Genomic DNA, 19,270 nt, shown 5'->3' with positions numbered 1-19,270 from the left:
TGCTCAGCCCACCGAGGGGAATCAAACCGCTGATTTTAGCGTTGTAAATCCGAAGACATACCGCTGTACTAGCGGGGAGCAATACGTGTAAGAAAAATGTTTTCCAATTTAAAATAGTCGATAAAGTAATTCTTCTGAGCATTGAAATCAAGATTTGTTCGTCATTATATGATCTTACGACCTAAGATCTTAACATTTTTAGTTTGCATTGAACGCACACAGCGTGATTAAATAATACTGTCATAAAATACGAGTTTTAAAATTTTTTATTCGTTTATTTATATAGTGACGTGTTTTGGCATGATGTATTAAAATATCTCTTAATACATTCAGTGTTTGTTTTTATATATTATTACACAAGTAACATGAAAAATATAAGCTCTGACAGAATCATTTAACACTCGTGTGAAGATAACGTTTATTAAATATAAGAGCTTATTGTTGAATTCGCTTGAACAATATGTATATAAAGTTGATTTGAAGGTCACCAGACAATAATAGCTTATCAACTAAATAATACAGTACTTTGAGGGGGGAAGGGAAGCATTTATGTCACTATGATATAAAAACCCGGTAATTCTGAATCATATAAATCAAATAATACACTAGTACAAACAAATAACATAGAATTATATAAACCACACTTTCCAGTCAACATTATGAACAGTAACACTAATATTACAAATAACTACTTTACACAACTACTCACCAGAAAAATTAAACTGAATGCACTTGAACAAGCAATCAAAAATTCAAGTAACAAAGCGCCGGGAAATGATGGGATACAAACAATACTTCTCAAAAAAGGCACTCCAAAAATTTGTGACCACCTATTAGCCATATTTAACTTATCTCTCTACTCTGGATACATCCCAGTTTCTTGGAAGCAAGTTTAACATTTTAATGTTCCACAAAGACGGAAAACCAGCCAATAAACCAAACAGTTATGGACCGATCAGCCTGTCCAGTTGTGTAAGCAAAATTCTTGAAAGAATAATAAGCAACAGACTCTCCACATTTTTGGAGATTAATTCAAAATTATCAGAAGAGCAAATCGGATTTAGAAAACATAGACAAATAACAGATCACTTAATTAGATTAACTGAAACTATAATAAACAGCTTCAATAAAAAAGAATGCACTGTCGCCTGCTTCCTTGATATCGAAAAAGCATTCGACATTGTATGGTACAATGGTCTTCGGTTCCGTATGTATGAAATGGGACTACCGCGAGAAATTATTCGCTAGTTATCCAACTTTTTGGAAAATAGAAAATGTAGAGGGCATTTTCTCGGAGTTCTTCACTCCAGAAGCTGGCGTCCCTCAAGGAGGGGTGGTAAATTCTATTCTCTTCATCATGTATGTAAATAATATGCCACTCAAAGACCCAAATCATGGATACGCGTCTCAGTTCGCTGATGATGTAGCAATTTGGAAAAGTGCCCCTACACCAGAAATAGCAGCCAATAACTTGCAACCACAACTAAATAGATTATGTGAATATTGTGAAAAATATAAATTAAAATAAATACATAAAGCCACAATTAGTAATACTTTCAAAATCAACGAAACATCAAAAAGTTCAACCTCGGATCTACATGAATGGGGAACTCCTCCAAACTGCTACATGTGCAAAATTTTTAGGGTTAACATATGATTCGAAACTTACATGGATAAATCATGTAAGTAACATAAAAACAAAAATTTGGCAAAGAATAAACTATGCTAGGAGTCTAACTGGTAAAAACTACGGAACAACACCAGAAAACATCATTAAAATATACAAGACATACATTAGATCTGTAATAGACTATGCAGCTCATGCATGGATCAATGTAAGTGAAAATCAAATTCAAACCAAACTTCAAACATTACAAAATACACTAATTACATCAGCATACAGAGTACCTAAAACCACTTCATCAAAGTTCATGCACAATTACACAAATTCACAAACAATACCAGATATACTTCTACATAGTACAATAAAACATTTTGATAAAAATTGGCGAAAAAATGAGTCGTTATGCGAACTAGACAGATATTGCAAATATGATGAAGAGAGACCTAAACACCTCTCCCCGTTAAATTTGTTCATCAGATCATTAAGATAAAATTATTTAAAATAATAATAGTAATAGTTAAATAGAACTAAAATAAAACAGGCCACCTACGTTCTAGATTTATTAAAAATAATAAAAAAAAAATATGAAAGAACAATATCAATGGACATTGTCCTGAAAAGGACCAGACTAAAGTTATCATACTATTCCAGCCATTCAGTATTTACTCGTAATATATTAATCAAGCCACTCTAACAAAGTTATGGAAGGAGGAAGAGATCTAGTGTACCTGACCCTCCTGGGTATACAAGTAAATATACCCAAATACCAGAGAGGGAGAGAGAGACTAGTACAAACTTTTGCTAGTACAACTGCTGCTCAAAACTAAATGATAAAACTGACCCGAAAAAATTCTGGACACACCTTAAAAGACTCATCAACGACAATACAGTCGCAAATAAATATCCTGCACTCGAACATAATAATACAATAGCACTCACAAATAAAGAAAAAGCCGAAGCTTTTAAAGCTCAACTTTAAAATACATTTAAAACTCACTCTGATCCAGATATGAATACATATTTCTACAATAGTCACCAACCATATACTAAACAATAAAAAACAATTTGAACCAATTTTTCCAATAAATATAACTGAGACAAACACAAAACCTATCATGGATTATAAAAACATGTTACTAACAAATGAAATATCCCTATAAGAACTACTTGAAGCAATAAAACACAAAAAAACAAATCTCCAGGTAAAGATGAAATCAAGCTATCCTTCTAAAAAAAAGGGCACTCCGAAATTGTTTGACCACCTAAAAACACTTTTTAACCTATCTCTATCCACAGGATACATCCAAGTTTCTTGGAAGCTTGCTAATATATTAATGTTCCATAAGGAAGGAAAGCCAGCAAATAAACCTAATAGCTACCGACCAATCAACCTGATCAGCTGTGTTGGCAAAATTCTCGAAATAATCAGTAATAGACTCTCCACATTCTTGGAGGTAACATCAAAATTACCAAAAGAACAAAATGAATTTAGGAAATTTAGACAAACGACAGATCATTTAATCAAATTAACCGAAATTATAATAAATAGCTTCAATGAAAAAGAATGTACTGTCGCTTGCTTCCTTGATATCGAGAAAGCATTCGACACTGTATGGTACGATGGTCTAAGGTTCCGAATGAATGAAATGGGACTACCGCATGGAAGTCTTTCTGAGCAACATACTAAAATTGGTCTGGAGATAGAGAATTTCAAACCAAAATTACTGTCAGTTTTGTTGTTGTTATTGTAAACCAAAATTTGAAAAAAGGAGGTGAGGTTAACGAAACCTGACGCTCCTGGGTAGATAAACATCAATACCCAAATACCCATACAGAAGGAGAGAGAGCGAACTATTACAAACAACACTCCACAGGAACATTACAAAATCACACACACACACCAAAGCCCCAAGAAAACAACACTTCTACTACGGAAGAAAGCACAAACGACGAAACAAGCTTACAAGTAAACATAATCAAAAATATTATCACAGACTTCGTTGCAGAATACTCAAAACCAACCCAAACCAAAAACTGCATTGATCTAATTATAAGTACTGCAAAAAACACACAATACCATACATACCACAATTAATACAACAATCACTGAATACCTGTTAAAACATAAATTCACAGTTGTAAATATCAACATCCAAGGTATACTGGTTTCCGAGAAACACGAGATCGAAGGCATAATACAAGATATAAACCCTGATATAATTATCTTATGTGACACCTTGTTGTATAACAACAACAGATTTAAGATAAACAACCATCAGGAAGGATAGATTAAACAAGCAGGACATAAACAGTGGAATTATGTTGTTATATAAAACCAACCTATCAGTTACAGAAATAAAAACAAGCAACAATAACGAAAATACAACACCTGATATTCTGCTAAACGATCGCCCAAACGTTACAGTAACAGGAATATGCTGATCACCGATTGAACATATTGATATTAACCTACTTCAAAATATATTTTCCCAAAATCAAAACACAATTGTAACAGGTGATCTAAACAGCAAACATAAGAACTTTGGATGTAAGTACAGAAATGCAAACGGAAGACATCTATTACAATTTATAGATGAAAATAACATAGCCCTACTAAACGATGATATGCAAATGCATACTACGTATGCCACAAATACCAATGATGTATTAGACATATGCTTCACTTCGTATAGCACAAGTCAGATATTAGTGAAATTTAATGTGGGAAAAGATGTCAACAGTGATCACCTACCAATATGGTGTGTCTTCGATCTCGCACCCCATAAAAATATAACCTACAGAAAAGATAAATTTGACTCTAAAAAAGCAAACTGGCAAAAATACCTAAAAGAACTAAATAACCTGTTACCAAACAATATTAAGCATACAGCCAAAAAGCAAACAGAAATTGACAATTACAGTCAAATAATCACAGGGTGTCTTCAAAAAGCAACCAATGAAACAATACAAAATAACAACAGAGAACTATAAACAATAAATGGAAACCAAACAAAAAATTGATAACACTAATCAAACAACGAAGACAAACAACAGCAACAAGAGATAAAGAAATGAAAACATAAATAAATAGTATAAAAAACAAAATCAGGGCAGAAATTAAACTGTTAAAACAAGAAAAATGGGATAATTTCTGCTCCCAACTAAATGAAAAAACAGACCCAAGAAAGTTTGGGTCACACTTAAAAGAACTTACTAACGAAGAAAGTACGACAAGAAAATACCCAACACTAGATCATAATAACATCACAGCGCACATAAACAAAGAAAAAGCTGAAGCCTTCAAGAAACAACTACAGAACACTTTCAAGACACATAGCGGATCAGGCATGAACAGTTATTTTTACAACAAAGTAAACAATCATGTAACAAATAACTCGGAACTATATAAACTGCTCTTCCCAGTTAACACAAACAACAGAAACACTAATACCACAAACGACTACAATAACATAATGTTAACCAAAAATATCACAATACAAAAATTTAAACAAGCAGTAAAAGATACAAAAAACAAACCCTCAGGAGATGATGGCATACAAGCCGTCATCATCAAAAAAGGCACTCTGAAATTACTTGACGAACTAATAGCAATCTATAATTTGTCACTTTACTCTGGTTACATTCCAATTTTTTGGAACATTATATACTCATTTTCCACAAAGAGGGAAAGCCAGCCAATAAACAAAACAGTTACCGACCAGTCAGCCTGACCAGCTGTGTAGGCAACATTCTTAAACGTATAATCAGTAATAGATTCTCCACATTCCAGGCGATAACATTAAAATTACTTGAGGAACAAAATGGATTCAGAAAATTTAGACAAACAACAGATCACTTAGTTAGACTAACCGAAACAATAATAGACAGCTTTAACAAAACATCATAGAATGCACTATCGCTTGTTTTCTCGACATTGAAAAAGCATTTGACACTGTATGGCATAATGGTGTCCGGTTCCGTATGAAAGACCCTAACATGGATAAGCCATCTAAATAATATTAAAACTAAAGTCTGGCGAAGAACAAACTATGCTAAGAATCTAACTGAAAAAAACAAACAGTAGAGCATCAGCTGACAATATTTTAAAAATAGACAAAACATGCATAAGACCTGTAATCGACGACACAGATCCAGCACGGATTAACGTCAACAAAGAACTATTGAAAACCAAACTACAGACAATACAAAATACATTACTCACGACGGCGTATAAAGTATCCAGATCTAACTCATCAAAGTTTATGAACAAACACTCAAACATATCAATAATAACAGATAGACTCCTACATACCGTGTTTCTCCCAAAATAAGACAGGGCTTATATTAATTTTCACTCCAAAATATGACACTAGGGCTTATTTTCGGGGGATGTCTTATTTTGATATATTAAAAAAAATGAAGTTACAAAGTAAAACTATTAAACTAACCATTTAAAATAAACTATTATTAAACTATTAAACTAACTGATTAATACTTAAACAAACTAATTAACTAACTATTAAACTAATTAATAAATTAATTTTTTTTATTTCTTTCCTCTTCCTGCCACTCTTAACTAGGGCTTATTTTAAGGGTAGGGCTTATATTAAAACTATCCCCAAAAATCACACTAGGTCTTATTTTATGGGTAGGTCTTATTATCGGAGAAACACGGTAGCACATTAAATTACCCTGATAAAAATAGGAGGAAAATGAACTACTATGCAAACTTGACAGGTACTGCTTACATGATGAAGATAGTCCTAAACACCTCTCCTCAATTAACTTATACATTAGGTTAAAAAGAATAAATAAATAAATAATTTTGAAAAAAATACTACCCACAAACTAGACATCACATAGTCAGGAACTCGCTAATAAACATTGAAAGGGTAATTTATGTAAATGTTTCTTAGTTTGTTTTGGAATTTCGCACAAAGCTACTCGAGGGCTATCTGTCCCTAATTTAGCAGTGTAAGACTAGAGGGAAGGCAGCTAGTCATCACCACCCACCGCCAACTCTTGGGCTACTCTTTTACCAACGAATAGTGGGATTGACCGTCACATTATACGCGCCCACGGCTGGGAGGGTGAGCATGTTTAGCGCGACGCGGGCACGAACCCGCGACCCTCGGATTACGAGTCGCACGCCTTACGCGCTTGGCCATGCCAGGCCGTGTTTTTTAGTAAATTCCTTCTAGTGAAAGTGCGACTTATTATGGAACTTTAGAGAGAAATGGTATATTCGCACCAAATGTATTGGTGAATGGTACGTGCGGGCTACTCGTGTGATATTTCTTCATACATTAAACCGTTGAGATAAATAAAGTTAAAGGAGGAAGAGGTCAAGCGCACCTGACCCTCCGGGGTATACAAATATCCAAACGACGAGAGAAAGAGAGTAGTACTTGTTTGTAACTCTAGTAAATTGTATAATAGTGAGCTCGCCGAAATACATGGTTCTGTAAAGTTTAATCTTAGAGATAATGTAATTATAGATTTAAAGAGTGACACTTATACAGAAAAAGTTAAGTTTGTCCTCTATATAAATAAAATCGTATAGCTTGGATTACATGATTCATTTTCCAAATGATTTTTCACAAATTAAGTTGCAAACGTGATTAGCGTTACATAAATAACAGAACGTTCAAAATGGTCAAAAAGATGGTATACGAGGAATCCAACAAAAGCGACTTAAATTTATAGAATTTTAACCCTTGTGCCCTTAGGTCTATCAGTTCAGTTATCAACTACCTACATTAAAGGATGCTCGCATTCTTCTACAAACCACACAAAAAGAATTCTAAGTCACATCAACGTCATTTGAGTTGGATATCTTAGAAGATATTAGTGTCAGCTTGACAATCGTTGCAGACGTTTTGATTTACGTATGAACAATGTTCTTTTATATTAAATAGGCTAGACTCGAAAAACCTCAAGATTTTATGAAACTTATAGGTATGTTATGTATTGTACTTTAAGTGAATGTTCTATAGAAATAATAAAATATGGTAAATGTTGCTACTTCAAACAGCTCCTATGATAATAAAGTGACTGGATAAACAGTAAGTCATTCATTAAAATGTTTGTGTACTGTTCGATATCAATGCTGTTGTCTACTTGCCCGAGCAGTTTTTTTTTCGTTTGTAGTTAAGCACAAAGCTATACTATATCCCACTACGGATATCGAAACCCAGTTTATTGAGTTGTAAGTTCGCAGACATTCCGCTGTGCTATTAAGTGGGATGATCAAGTAACAACAAAGACGGAAGTGTATGATCAGACAAACAGGTATGAGTTCTTATTCTAGTCTGTATGAGTTATTTTGAGCACATGTTCGTCAAAAAACACATACACGCCTTTTTTTTATATAAAGGTGTACTTTCGGTATAACCTTTTTTGAAACATTAATTCTTTTTTCTGACAATTTCTCCCTACTTGGTGAAGAGTATTGCCTCGTTCGGTGCCATAAGTTCTAGGACGTTACACTGTGGGACTGTCCAGAAATAGTATAAAGCAAACGGACACTGTTAGAACAGTGAGGTACCCATAATGTACCGCACCAATAATCCTGAAACGTCACTAGACTACACGAAATCCATACTGGACTATACATTCCTTGGGACTCAGCACATGAAACAAAACAAAAACTCAACATACCAAGAAACCAAATAAACACAGCCATAAAACTATGCTCACCAGATAAAATTAACGATGAATTAGACAAAATAAAACAATACTTCATCAACATCAATAAGTTTCCTTCACAAACCATAGAAAACATTATACGCACACACCTAGACAGAAAGCAAAATCAACTAACAAAACTAAGTATATCTTACGAATCAAAATATCATGAAACCATACACTGCTGCATACCATGTATTCCCGACATCAGTAGAAAAATAACCAACATTTGGCAAAAACTAGTAACAAAATATGACATTCCAGTTAATACCAAATTTATTCAAAAACCAGGCACAAAACTGAGGTCTATACTATGTAAAAACTACACTGACAAACACCACACCAACATTATACAATGTGATAACTGCCACGACTTCTATATTGGAGAAAGAAGTAGAAAAATGGAAACCAGAGTTAAAGAGCATAAAGAGTCACCTTCACACGTTTTCGAACACTGCAAGTTAAATAAACACAACATAACCATAGAAAACACTCAAATACTAAATAAAGAAACAAACATAAACAAACGCAAAATTAAAGAAGCCTTACTTATACAACAACTTAAGTCCAAAATAAACCAATACAAAGGAACACCTTTATACTTATATTAAAAATAATATAATAAATAATAAAATAAATAACATAAAATGATATAAAATAAGCACGCCCTCTACATTCCGACACTCAGTTACACAACCCCCTTTCAAACATGTGGTCAGCTTCTGGTCAGTTATCTCTTTCTTTCTTTGTGAACCTAACGATGACCGAAGAAGGTCGAAACGTTCGCTCCTCTACGTAAAATATTTCTCAACCCAAACTAGCCGTTTATATATATATATTTTTCTCTACAAGTGGGTTTTCTCGACATCACTGATTATCATTTGCTGTCAAAGGCTAAATTATAGTTACAACATATATTTACAATATCCACTTTTTTATCAAGCTGATGCAGCTGCAAACTGATTACATAGCGTGTACGCATAAGCAATCACGCACACACACATGACATAAGAACAGGTTGTCACTTGGCAACTCACAGATCGCGCTCGTATTTATATAATATGACTACTAGCGTATTGTTAGCTCGTTAGTCGTGTTGCAAAACGGTTATTGCTATTACTTCTTATTACCAAGGCTATAACAAAACTAATTTTCTTTGTCTGGTTTGTTTTGAATTTCGTGCAAAGTTATACAAGGGCTATCTGCGCTACCCGTTCCTAATTTAACAGTGTAAGACTAAAGGAGAAGCAGCTAGTCATCACCACCTCCCGCCAACTACTAGCCCTCGTGTAGCTTTGCGCGAAATTTAAAAACAAACAAACAATTAAGATTATACACATACATAATTTTTTACGTGTTTTGCTTCGGATGCTTATATAATTTAACCAATGTTTTATTACACAAAACTTACTAATAACATATGTTTTCAATATTCATTTACTAATTAGATCTTATGAAGGGAATTTCATAAGCTGCAGTATTTAAAATGATACAATTTTTTTAACACTTAACATGTTTGTTTAGATTTAAGCACAAAAATACACATAGCACTATCTGTTCTCTGCCCACCATGTGTATCGAAACGCAGTTTTTCGTGGTGTGAGAGTCCGTAGACATACTACTGTGCCATTGGGGGACCATTTAATATGGAAAGCAAGATCCGAATGTTATGACTACAGTTCATTCTGCCTTTCTATTTTTACAACACCAAATGTAATAAACAGTTCATCTACAATTTTACCATGGTCAACTTGTTCTTTAGAAAATTAAACAAACACAGCCTAGAGCTATTATTGTTACTCCTAACAACGCTTAGTGATGTCACAGAACTTATAATCACCGTGTGTGAAACAAACCATTTATATTTTAATTGTTATTATTATGTTTTCATTATCATGATTACTTCGCATTATTAGATTGATATATGGACCTACGAATAACTTAAATCTCCAAAGCTGGTAGAACCTCATGAGATGTTATTATGTTTAAGGAAGAAAATTTCGCTAAGAGCAAAAGCATATAACCGTTAAAACAAAGTATACCAATTTTAACAACAAAGAATGTCAGAGCAATAGGTTAAATTAGCTATACTTTTTACTAGGTAGATTTGTAGTTCTGGTCTATGTGAGCAGTTTGCTTTAATCAAAAGTCAATATTAATTATCTTAGATATTTTGAGGGAGAAATGGAAGAAGAAAAACATAATTAATACTTCATTGAAGTGAAATGGAGAAAATGTGAACACTAAACACATAAAATGTATTTCATTCCCCATTAATACAAGACTAAAAATAATATACATCATATTAAGGATAATATGAAAAGAGAATCAACACAATGAAATGTGTTACTAAATGTGATAAAATCAATACCTACTTCAGCTCACTGTGGTTGGTTATAAATTCAAATATTGTTTTGCAGATGCAGTGTTTCAATCTGATCGTATCATTTATCCTTTCCAGTGAAATAAATGGAGGGTACTATTGAAAGAAGCAAAGAACTGTTAAACAACGTTCAGACACAAGTTTTATAGTCCTAAATAAAAAAAATGCCTATTTTTTTTTCTATTCTTGCAAAATAAACCTGATATCGTGTTAAAGAATGGCTATGATACTGTTAAGATATCAGAAACAAATAAATATATATGTATACATATATACACACACAGAGCGAGAGAGAGATTTATACAACAAAGTATCAGAAATGTTAAATTTTTCGTTTAAAAATGATTTTTAAAAAGATATATCTCTATGGATGGCCCAACGATTATGCAACTGACGATTTATCAATGTACTAATACTAACGATAACAACATGAACGGGTGTTTTTATATGCACGCTAAACAGAAATATTAAAGAGGTTTTATTCTGAATCAAACAATAGAAATATGACAATTAGGCAAGTTGAAGGACTAATTTTGTATATTTGATATTAAATATTTCTTTTAAACTATACTTTCCGTTTCAAAACTATTTCTCATCCACTGAATTTCTCCATAAAGAAAGTTTAAAAAACACTTCATTACACTCTTACGTAAACGAGAAGAGAGACAACTGTATATCTCAGTACTATTCTCAAACTGACAATGTAAAATTGATCTCCTAAACTCAACAATTGAATTAAACGAAGCAAAACAACCATGTGGCTTGATAAGCAATCAAACTCACTTCAGTTACTGCAACTTTCAGCACAGGCGTAAATTGCTTGGCAGGTATTTCACTTGTTCTTTCTTTCTGAAAGGAACTTCTTAGTACAAAGTGAGCTGTACTTCCGGAGTACAACGTATCCCAAACCTGAGTTGTTGTTCTTGTGGGGAAACACATGTCAAATAAATTGTGCTGGAATAAGAATGTGTGTGTAAAAAACATTTAAAGTAATTTTTAAACGGTGAAGGAATAGCACTGATAATTTTCTAATTTATGTACTGATATCCTGATCAATCAAGTTCAAACTGTTAAAAATTATATCCACTCACGATTGAAAAGAGACTTTTGTAATGATAATGACTTTTGTACTGACTCACAATTACTAAAACGTAATTAAATATAATGTGAATTGTCCAGAATTAACAATCTCTTCTTACCTGAATAGCAATCACAGCTGATTCTACAAAAGTATTTTCGGTTACACTCGGCTTATAACACAGGGGTAATTGTCCCTATAAGAAAATTAACATTTACAAAAATAAAAACTGGTCACGGTGGGAAAACAATTACACTACAATAATGCCTAAGCTGTTTTTCATTATGTTATCCAAATATCAAATATTTCGATAGAAACGCTTTACGTATAATAATTTTTTAAATTTCTCATAATAATTTTAAAACCCTAAATTTGATAAAACAATGAAAACTCGTAATAATTAAAAGCAAAATTTAATATCTATATCTGGTTAAACCACCTCATGAATGCAGTCATTAAAGCATACATATTGAACAAGGTTCAGATTAAGACTTTATGACGATTAGATTGGTTGTTGCAGACAATTCTGTATTTTCCAAGTCGTGGTGCTTCTCGTGTGTGACATGTTTGCTTATTTTCTTGCAAAATATAAGACGGCCAGCAATTATTTGATGAAATAGGCATAGGAAGTTTTCCTATTGAAAATATGCCATCTATGCAATTGAAATATCGTGGAATGAGAACATAAGACTCTTTTTTTTTTTTTTTACCAAACTACATGCCTACCGGAATGATGATCCAAGGAGTCAAAAGCTTTTCCAATTTCCTGCAGGCCTATGTGAAATGGAAGAACCTCGACTCATCTGAGAAGTTTATGGAATGAATGTTACACCAGTACAATAGAGAGCCTTTGTTTACAACTGTCATCAGTTACTTCCTTTGACCAACCTGTTCAATATACATGAGTTTATACAAGAGCCATTACACAGTCAGTTTGCTTAAAAATATCTTTTCTGTTCTGTAACTACTGCAAAGGTTGTTTGCTGGTAATCCCGAAGCTACTAGATAACAGCTTATTCATTGCATGAGGTGACAGAAGGTTTCTCAGGGCATTTTTTTCACAAATGTTAAGTGGATTTTACTAAATTATTGAACCGATGCACAGCTTCTATTGAATTATCCAATCTAACACAACTGGGTAGCCATTACCAAATGTGAATGAAGAAATATCTTGGATTCATAAATTGACAATGTTCCTTCTTTTCCGAATGAAACCACCATTTGGCCAATTAAAATTTTTATTCTAGTTAATTGATTTAAGAATAACTCCATCTTGTTGTTGCTGACCTATACAAAATAAAAGTTGTTTCCCTAATAATGACTCAAGAAATGCAATTTTAGTCAGTATTACCAAGATTCGTAGTACATGAGCTATAGGTTTTTAAGAAATAGATCCTATGACAACAACCCAAATTCACTAATGTGTTATATACAAACATCAAGAGAATTTCAAAGGTTTTCCTAATGTAAACGTAGTTTTCTGCGGTGCAGTGGTAATAGCAATATATAAAACAAACCGTTTTTGTCCAAACATATAGTACTGTATACCTGTCTATAGCCAATATTTAACCCATTATGTTTTGCAATTATGTACAGATAAGTGTTTAGCTATCAGCTAGTGCAGTTAGGGAAGGAGAAGTTACTAAGGCTAGCTTCAATGTTTCAAAACACTATATCTGGTGCATAACTACTGGTAAATCAAATTAAATAATGATAACAGAGCTAAGATTGCTACTAGCATTTAAAATGGCCTCCATCTATTTATTATCATTCCAATTAACTTGTATAATGCACCAAACACTTTTAAATGGTTTAATAAATTTACACTGTTAAGGCCTATAATAAGAGAAATGACATATCTACGTACATAATGCTTGAATATTTGGCCACGTTTCATTCTTCAGTAAAGAACTTTTAGGACACAAGGAAATAAAATTTGAAACTAAAGCCGCGAAAGCATCCTTTTAGTTTGAATTTCGCGCAAAGCTACAGAAGGGCTATCTGCGCTAACCATCCCTAATTTAACAGTGAAAGACCCACCGCCAATTCTTTGACTACTCTTTCAGCAACAAATAGCAGTATTGAACTTTACATTATAATGCCACCACAGCTTAAAGGGCGAGCATGTTTAGTTGACGAAGATTCAAACTTGCGACCCTCAGATTGTCAGTCGAAAGCTCTAACTACCTGTCCATGTAAGTGTCCTATCATGTGTATCTATATGCAAATATCTATTGTAAGGAGAGGAAATACACTGTGTACTTTAAATAAAAGTCGAGAAATACAGCTTTTTTGAGTGAATTATTCTGTTGTTTTTTTAATTTACAATAATATCATTATTAATTGGTTTGCTAAAATAAACAGAAACTTATCTTTTGGGTGACACCTCAGTGCAGTATGTTGTTAGTAGGCCCGGCATGGTCAGGTGGTTAAGGCGCTTTACTTGTAATCTTAGGGTTGCGGGTTCGAATCCCTGTCACACCAAACATGCTCGCCCTTTCAGCTGTGGGGACGTTATAATGTTTCGGTCAATCCCACTATTCGTTGGTAAAAGAATAGCCCAAGAGTTGGCGGTGGGTAGTGATGACTAGCTGCCTTCCCTCTAGTCTCACACTGCTAAATTAGGGACGGCTAGCGCAGATAGCCCTCGTGTAGTTTTGCGCAAAACTGAAACCTAGGGCCTAGAAGAACATAAATATCTTTCTGCGGATACATGAGTACCTTTGGAAAACATTTAAAATAAAATTAAAAAAACAACAACAACAAAACCCACGCCTTAAAATAAAGGAGCAGTATCAGTGAATAACCAGTGTATTTCACTTGTCTACGTTTAACAATTGTGTATTGTTGTTATAGCCTTAAATTATTTATTTTGATTTACATTTTCTTCCATTTTTTTTAACAAACACTATCTTACAGAAGTGTGGCACTAGAAAAATAGTAGATTCAACAAAAAGTTTGTGAACTACTGAACTATGTGTATGTATTTTGTTAGAATAAATCCACGTCAGACGATCTGCTGTGTCTGCCGAGGGAAATCGAGCCCCTGATTTTGACATTGTAAATCCGAAGACTTACCGCAGTCCAAGCGAGTAACACCATTGAAATAACTATTATCTAAAATATAACAGGAACCTATTTTGGATTCTTTATCTGTTTATAGTCAGTTTTAGTTTGAATTAAAAGGGTCCGTCATGGCCAGGCGGTTAAGGCATTCAACTCGTAATCCGAAGGTCACGGGTTCGAATCCCCGTCGCACCAAACCTGCTCGCCCTTTCAGCCGTGGGAGCGTTATAATGTGACGTTCAATCCCACTATTCATTGGTAAAAGAGTAGCCCAAGAGTTGGATGAGGGTGGTGATGACTAGGTGCCTTCCCTCTAGTCTTACACTGCTAAATTAGGGACGGCTAGCGCAGATAGTCCTCGTGTAGCTTTGCGCGAAATTGAAAACAAACCAATTGAATTAAAAAAGTCACTTTAAGTAGAAAACATATACATTTATGATTTTTATGAATAAAACCGCGCGTTGTCCCCATGTTCTGACACTTATGGCTTCTACTTTGTTTGTTGTTGCCAAGGGCAAAGTTACATAATGGGTTATTTGTGCTGTGTCAACCTGTTATCGAAACCCAGTTTTAGTGTTATAAACTTTTAGACCTACCGCTGAGTCACTGGGGTGTTCTTATAGTTTCTAATATAATTCTAAGCAAAGTTAGATTCAGAAAATTTGCTATTTTTAAAAATTTAATTACATTGTTACGTTCATAGTAGCTCATAGATAAATCTGAAGACTTGCAACGCTATAAACTGGGTTTAACTACTCGTGATAAGCAGAGTACAGATACTCCATTGTGTAGTTTTGTGCTGAATTTCAACTAAACAAATAAAAATAAATCAAAAACTCTGAGTAAATAACATTAACAGTCTTTTTACTGACACCGTAGATAAAATTAAATTAAAAACATAAAATAATTTAATTAAAACCAAGCGGTTAAAAACAGTTGGTTTTGGTAAAATTGTTTTAACTTTCAGCGTTTTAAGCTGAATTTTGTCAAGAATGTCAGTAAAAATAAGGTTAATTTCAAAATGTTTTCATTTTTTCATTACATCACCTCTAAACTGCTACATAACCCAGCAGTAATAAGCGTCATATCGACGTCATAACTAGTTGGTCGTCGAATGATCGCCTGCCACGTAGCTGGCTCGCCTTGAAGTACGTATCCTATTTTGGCCTTGAAAATCTCGCTCTGTAAAATCTGATAAAAGCAGGTAGTTATATATCAGATTTATATTTTACATATTTTAACAAAAAATTAATAACTTTTAATAACACATCTGTAATTATTTTCACAATTTCTTAAAGGCTGCAATAAACTATTTGTCTATTATGTAAATTGTTCCAGATGCTAGCCACCAATATAAAAAAATGTTCACAAATTAGTTCAGTTGTGACACCAATATAGCTGACATTCTTTCTAGACAAAAAATAACTGCAAACTTTAGCTAAAAGGCACAAGTTGATTTACCGAGTAAGCAAGTGTGGTGAAATACATTTATTCTCAGTATTGTCTCACCATATATGTGTATATAACTCAAGAAGGACGTTTGGCGTTTGACTACTGAATACCTATTTTGACATGTAACTGTTTCACCTGAGAAAATAATTACAGCATAGATTCTGATATAAATATTCGGCAACAACAATTTTATACAGCTTCTGGATCAAATTGCTATATTTCTTGCAAAACAGTTCCAAGTTGTTAGAGCATGCCCTTTCTATTATTTATGTAACGTTCCAGAGTAGATCGAGGCAGCTTCGTCTCAAGCTGGTGTTAGACAAAGCGTATAATATAACTTGATGCATTGTCATGCTGAAAACGGCATGGCCTTTCACCATGAAATGTCTTCACTTTATTTCCTGTGGTATTATCCAAAATGTCACAAGACGACAAGGTATTTTTTGACCCTCTGACTGTTACGGGTGTATCTAATCTTTATAAGTAGAAGCATAATAAATGATTATGAAATCATTAATTGAAACAAATGGTCATTTTACAATATTTTCAGCATGGCGGCTAGTGTAGGCTCGCTGGACCCGCTGATTTCCTTTAATAGTCATTTTTTTCACACAGACGGCGTCATTAGCTGTGTTTTGCAGTACGATCGATCTATTTTTGGGATATATGACGAAATTTTGAGGAATATTACGTCATTCGAAATTGCGTTAGAAGGGCAAGGAGACCAGTCAAAAAACAACTTCTTATCAACTCAATGAAGAAAAAACGGTATCAATGGGGTCTGAAATACAAGAACTGGACGCAAGAACAATGGAGGAAGGTGTTATTCAGTGACGAAACGCGTTTCTTTGTACAAGGTCAAAGAAGTCTGCATGTTCGCAGATCTCCAGGTGAGAAACTTCGAGAATCTCACATCAATTAGTTCGTAAGACATTCCTTGAAGAAGATGTTTTGGGGCTTTTTCAGCTACTATGGCGTCGGAGGTTTACATATCGTAGAAGGTATGATGCGAGGACCACAGTACATCGAAATTTTGCAGAGAAGAGTCGTTCCATAATTAAAAAAAGAGATTTCCAGATGGATCTGGGAATTTTAAGCAAGATCTGGCTCCATGCCACACATCAAAACTTGTGAAGAATTTTATGACTACAACGCGAATAAAGGTGCTGAACTGGCCTGGAAACTCTCCGGACTTAAATCCTATTGAAAATCTTTGGGCGATTTATAAAGAAAGACTTCGGGGAAAAGACTGTACTACGAAAGATAAGCTAATTGAGGCCATAATTGAGGTGTGGTACCGCGATCCAAAAATTAGTAAAGATTGCATTTAACTCGTGGACTCGATGCCAAAGCGGATTAATGATTTTCTGAAAAATTAAGGCGGTCATATCATGTATTAATTTGTGAGTAATTTTTGGATTCTCAGAAATGAAACGCAAAATATTGAAAAAATCGTAATTTTCCTTTTTTTTTCAATTAATTTGCACAAGGGTGTAGCTATACTGATGGGTTTACTTTGCTCTAAATACATAACTTACTCTGATCGAAAGTTATTAACATTATTATTATGTATTAGTACCAGTGTATCAAGTCCAATCAACTTTAAATATGCTCATACTATACTACTCCTTTTCATTCAGAATGTCTAACAAACTTTTGCCTGTTTATCTGAAGCAAACAACTGGCGACAGAATTCTTATTTCGATGTGAATGTTTTCCATTGTCGTCATTTTACTCTTAACGTTCAAGGCTGTGATGAGATTTTTATCGCTGAAACATGTCAGTGAAATTAAGTAGGTTAGCACTCCCTATACATGGTTAATGTTTAGACCTGTACACTTGAACTCTTGGGTGACGGACTTGAAGCCAATGTTTGCATTAATTACACACTTTATAAAGAATGCATACACCAAAGAGTGGTTAATTGTGTAAGGCGCTTCTCCACATCATCACATCCCAGATCTTATCTTTTATCTTTACCAAGTTACCCATACTGGATTTGGGCACGAGTAGTTGAACTAAATTATCTCGGACATTCCAAGACAAACTCTGCACCTAATAACCATTTCCCATTAAATATATACAATAAAACTGAAGAAAGAGTCCTTTATTAGCTAGGGGTATGATTTCATAGAGCACGTCATGTTGCTACTTGTGTAATGTTGACTGGATAAAGTGAGTATCATCACTGATTAGATATTGAAATATGAGGATACTCATCATGTCATCATGCATGATTTTAACAAACAGTACAACTATAAAGACATACATTAAGAAACAGATTATGTGAAAGTAAGTGCTCTTTTACTAATCATAACGTCCTTACCTTCAGTATAACGAATGTTGGAGCTAAATCTTTAGACAAGCTGACGAGAAGTGTTTGTTTCGGGGTAGAAAGAAACAACTTCAAGGAGATGAAATGCGCCGTGAGTTTTTCTAAGATGTCATGGTCAGATGCATTTAACCTATTGATGTTGATATGCACCATCCTGACACCTCGATTGGATAACTTCTTCGATAAAAGGTCTTCAGCTGTTTAAAGCACCAGGAATTTAAAGTACAAAATGGCGTTAAAATCATAATGTATTCAGGGAATTACTGATAGGAATATTAATATAAAATATTCCATACACATCAGTATAATTCAAGTAAGAGTTTTAGTTTTAAGATACGTGAAATCTGAGAAGCGATTTTTATCTTTGTATTTCTAATGTGGTTTTACAGCTGAGGGTATCTTCCACTGGTCCGACTTGTATTCATGACTTGTTGATTTACCAAAAACAAATTATTTGTATTGTCAGTTTCAGTTTGCGTTTTATTGAACACTCCTGAAGAAGCTGTAAAGCAAAACGTTGAGAGACGAAATGAAAAACTACATTTTGGTGTAATAAAGCTGTTTATTTATAGTATTAATATACCATGTTAAAAGTTTGCTACCGAAATTATATAACGACAAAAAATATGGTAAAAGCAAAGAGCA

The 19,270-nt window shown here is 33.8% G+C and overlaps 1 protein-coding gene across 2 annotated transcripts in view; it reads right to left on the bottom strand.

Moving 5' to 3' along the window:
- LOC143222747 (glutamate receptor ionotropic, delta-2-like) overlaps positions 1-19,270 on the bottom strand; it is a 47,924-nt gene that overhangs the window by 9,768 nt on the left and 18,886 nt on the right. For both annotated transcript variants that reach the window (XM_076449683.1, XM_076449684.1), the window contains 5 exons: positions 18,617-18,822; positions 15,886-16,029; positions 11,894-11,968; positions 11,478-11,648; positions 10,687-10,790 (listed from right to left, as the gene is read on the bottom strand). In XM_076449683.1, the coding sequence (XP_076305798.1) occupies positions 10,687-10,790; positions 11,478-11,648; positions 11,894-11,968; positions 15,886-16,029; positions 18,617-18,822 (700 nt within the window). The remainder of the gene's footprint in view (positions 1-10,686; positions 10,791-11,477; positions 11,649-11,893; positions 11,969-15,885; positions 16,030-18,616; positions 18,823-19,270) is intronic.

Source organism: Tachypleus tridentatus, chromosome 8, assembly GCF_004210375.1.
Source record: "Tachypleus tridentatus isolate NWPU-2018 chromosome 8, ASM421037v1, whole genome shotgun sequence".
Taxonomy (NCBI): domain Eukaryota; kingdom Metazoa; phylum Arthropoda; class Merostomata; order Xiphosura; family Limulidae; genus Tachypleus; species Tachypleus tridentatus.
The sequence above is the reverse complement of the archived record's forward strand: the minus strand, read 5'-3'. Positions and strand labels throughout refer to the sequence as shown.